Source organism: Poecilia formosa, unplaced genomic scaffold, assembly GCF_000485575.1.
Source record: "Poecilia formosa unplaced genomic scaffold, Poecilia_formosa-5.1.2 Scaffold16, whole genome shotgun sequence".
NCBI lineage: Eukaryota > Metazoa > Chordata > Actinopteri > Cyprinodontiformes > Poeciliidae > Poecilia > Poecilia formosa.
Genome location: NW_006799955.1, coordinates 2,496,306 through 2,500,084, shown reverse-complemented (window position 1 = coordinate 2,500,084; position 3,779 = coordinate 2,496,306). Strand labels below are relative to the sequence as shown.

Here is a 3,779-nt window from a genome sequence, read left to right as displayed (position 1 = left end):
AAACCGATGACAACAGCTCCCCCTGCTGGAAGACAGTGGGATAACCCAACACTTTTCCAGATTTGTTTACATCTCGTCAATATTGCCAGAAGTGGGTGGAGCAGTCAGAAATTATAGGTAAGGCCCGTATTACTTCTGTATATTTTTTCTCAAATAGAAGTACAAAATTATACATATATTAAAAAAACACAGATAAAAAAGGCCAGTCTCGTACTGAGTAATTGCTTGATTGTAACATCTTTTTAAACTTGTGAAAATAATGTAACAGGACAGACTAATATAAAAAGTCATGCGCAAATTGTGATATTTTAAAGGAAAACAATGTAAAAATATAAATGTCACATTGATGCAACTAATTAAGGCAGAAGAAACACGATAAGCTTGAAATCAGTACTTACAAAGTATAAAACTGCTAAATATTCTTTCAGTGACAAGGTGTACTGTGCACTGAATATTTACTCTCCTCCAGAGGGCTTAGATAGAAAGGAACAGTTGAACGATTAGGTTTTTGCACAAAAAAACCTTCCTCACTGAAAAGCATGCAGATTCATAGATAGGTACACAATAATAATAATATGAAAGTCTTAAGAGACTGTACAGTAAGAGAAAATTTACAATGAGAAGTAATATAATGTACATTTATTAAAAGGCATACTTACATAAAAGTAGAATAATTTAAAAATGCACAAAATAAAAAAAATGTACAAAAAACAGCTCAAAATAATATACTTCAAGTCAAAGTTAAAAAAAAAAAACTAAAATGCAGCCAATTGTTCTTACGACAACTTTTATTTATTTATTCAAAAATGTACTCAAGTAAATTTAACTGAGTAACCATAAATACAATAGTTACTATTGACCTCTGGAGAGAAATAACACTGATGTAGGAAATACATTATTTTAAAATTTACTCAATAGGAATAAAAGAGTATTAGGTGAAACTGTTACTCAAAAACTTTACAAAGTACTAAACAATTTCGAGAGGTAATCTGTCATGTTTTTGGAGTGTGGGAGGAAGTCGTGGTACCTGGAGGGAACAAATGCCATGCAGAAAGAACCCTGGCTGGGTTTGGATCCCAGCCTGGGGGAGGGGAGTTCAGGAGTGTCTTTAAAAGTTCAAATTACTTCCAGTCACAACATTTTTATTTAGTCTCATTCCCATCCTTATAAAAATGTCAATTAAATCACCAAAAACTTTATTTTAGTAATTAAATTCAAAGACTCAATCTTGTGTATTAATATAACTTGATTATACACAGTTATGCGTATACTAAACTAGTTCATTAATACAGTATTTTAATATATGTAACCTATGAATACAAAGTCAGCAATATGTGACAAGTTGAAGAAGGAACACATACAAACTTAGAAACTTCAGAAAAGTTATTAATAAACATTCAGATAGTTTATCTCCAGCTTCAAAGCTCATCAACTCATCAAGCTCAGGTAATTTCACAAACCTTTGCCACCCAGACCCCAAACACTGAAAACCATCATTTGATCAGGCACTAAAACTCTCATCTAACGGCCTTAAAAGCTTATTAGCTCTGACATTATTTTAAATAGCTGTGGTTGTTTTTTTTTTGTTGTTTTTTTTAACAATCTTTATTTTTATGAAGTATTTTCAGTGACTTCCCACGCTTCCTTTGTGAGTGCAGTCAGTTTTCTCATTCTAAATTAAAATCAACGTTTGACTCCCAGTGAAACGATTTTATAGTTTAACATGTTTTTTTTCTCCTTCATTGATTCTTTTGTCGTATAAGGAAAGCAACACATCATGTTTTAACACCACAGCACCAGAGCCGTTACTATTTGTTACTCTCAAGTATTTGTCTTTTAACCATCCCAATAAACCTCTTGAAAAAGAAGGAAAGAACACAAATAATAACTGGGAGATTAATTAAAAAGTAAATTTATTTCAGTAATTCAACCCAAAAAGCAAAACTCTTAAAATGAAATATAATCTTACCTTACATTTAAGTAATTAAAAAAAAATTAAATACTGTTGAGCTGGATTCAACAACAATGTTGTGCTTGAGGCAAAGTGTTCATAAACTTTACTTTCTGAAGCTGCCAGGAGTTTCATTCAGTGTTTTTTGACTCCCTGTTTTCGTTTAGGTCCATATGGGACTTGACACCTTTAGTCATATTTGTCTTAGTCAAAAAAGAATGCAGAAAAAAAAATCTGTTCACCTAAATGTGTCCATATCTACCCTCAGAGCAGTGACAAAAAAAAAGCTTTAAACAACTGGAAATTTGACAAACAAGGCTCGACAAAAACCCAATTTTATCTTCATAATCCACACAGTAATCTGGCTTTTTTTGTAATTAAAGATCATTTTAATGAGTATGTAATCAATTTCCAAAAATCTAAGCTAACATAAAAAGTGACTCTTCATTAGCTCTAACAATTAAACTATTTTATAAATGCAAGCACTTGGATGGTATTTTCTATACCAATTTATTCCTCCCATAGCAACAGGGAGCAGGGGCAGATACCATTCTCCAGTCATTACACCCTGAAAGAGACGCCACAGTGTCACATAACCACTTCCAAAGGGCAAAATAGAGTTAGGCAAGTTAACGTGGACGATTTAGGATTGAGGGTGGAAGACAGTGTCCCCAGCAGAAAAATGCAAACTGCATGCAGAAAGGCCCTCAGCTGGGATTTAACCCCTGACCTTCCTGCAAGGCAAAAGTGTGACCAACTTCTCCACTGTGCAGCCTTTGAATGGATTTCAGAAAATCCCATCACAAGACATGAAACATGGTTTGCAAAAAAAAAATACTTTTGTAAATTTGTCTCATTCTTCCATGTCTGTGCTCTCAGATTTTTTTTAGGAGAAATAAACAGAAGAAACAATGCCTCACATATTCAGACTTCAATAATTCAGAAAATTATCCATTTATGAAAACTCAAACTGCACACAACTAAAGTAGGAATAAATACAAAACTGAACAAGCTGTGGTTGTAAACTTCATAACAATAAAACAGCAGATACCAACTGAGTTACAGTACACAATACAACAAAAATATTTAATTTTAATATCACGTTTAAACCTTAAAGAAAGCCATGCTGAATTAATAAAGTCATGCTTAAGTCTAATAAATATCTGTACAAAATTTACAACAAACCTAAATAGGAGTAAAAAACGGTTTGATAGAAAAGATACAAAAAATGAACGTCAGGATAATTGAGGCTAAAGCATCACATTTTGTTTACATCTGAGAGATTGTACACATTGATCCCATAAATTAGACTCCCACCACCCAGAAGTCATCATTTCATTTGCCTGTTTGGGTTGGACATGATATGATATCTGCATGACATCGATATAAGAGGTACTTCATCCCACAACAATTACGGTTGTTGAAAAATCACAAATGACTGTAATAAAAGGCTCAAGGCTCAGCAATAATGAGATATTGTTGCTGAAACAATATCTCATTATCAGACACCTCATCAGGTCCTCCATGTGATTGCCTGTGTCGGGAGTAAAAATGATACGAGCACAAGTGCTGCGTTACGTCGTGAAGCGGCATCGGAGGGAAAATGTCTCTGCCCCCGGCTGGTTTCAAGACCTGCGGGGCTCAAGTCCATGAGAGAGCTGAGTTAGGGTCCTTTGGTTGTCGATCACGCTGAGCTGACGAACGTAGGTCCAAACGTCGGGGTGATGCTTCCCAGCCTGAGGAGAATCCGGGCCTGATTTGATTAAAAAATGAGAAAAGTTATTAAAAAAAAAAAAAAAAAAAAAAAACCTAACAATGTGAAAGAGGA

The 3,779-nt window shown here is 34.1% G+C and overlaps 1 protein-coding gene across 7 annotated transcripts in view; it reads right to left on the bottom strand.

Annotated features, from left to right (window-relative positions):
• Positions 1-2,149: 2,149 nt before the first annotated feature.
• Positions 2,150-3,779, bottom strand: part of rapgef4a (Rap guanine nucleotide exchange factor 4a) — a 33,774-nt gene continuing 32,144 nt past the window's right edge. For all 7 annotated transcript variants that reach the window (XM_007546477.2, XM_007546478.2, XM_016668653.1 and 4 more), the window contains one exon: positions 2,150-3,704. In XM_007546477.2, the coding sequence (XP_007546539.1) occupies positions 3,577-3,704 (128 nt within the window). In that variant the 3' untranslated portion in view covers positions 2,150-3,576. The remainder of the gene's footprint in view (positions 3,705-3,779) is intronic.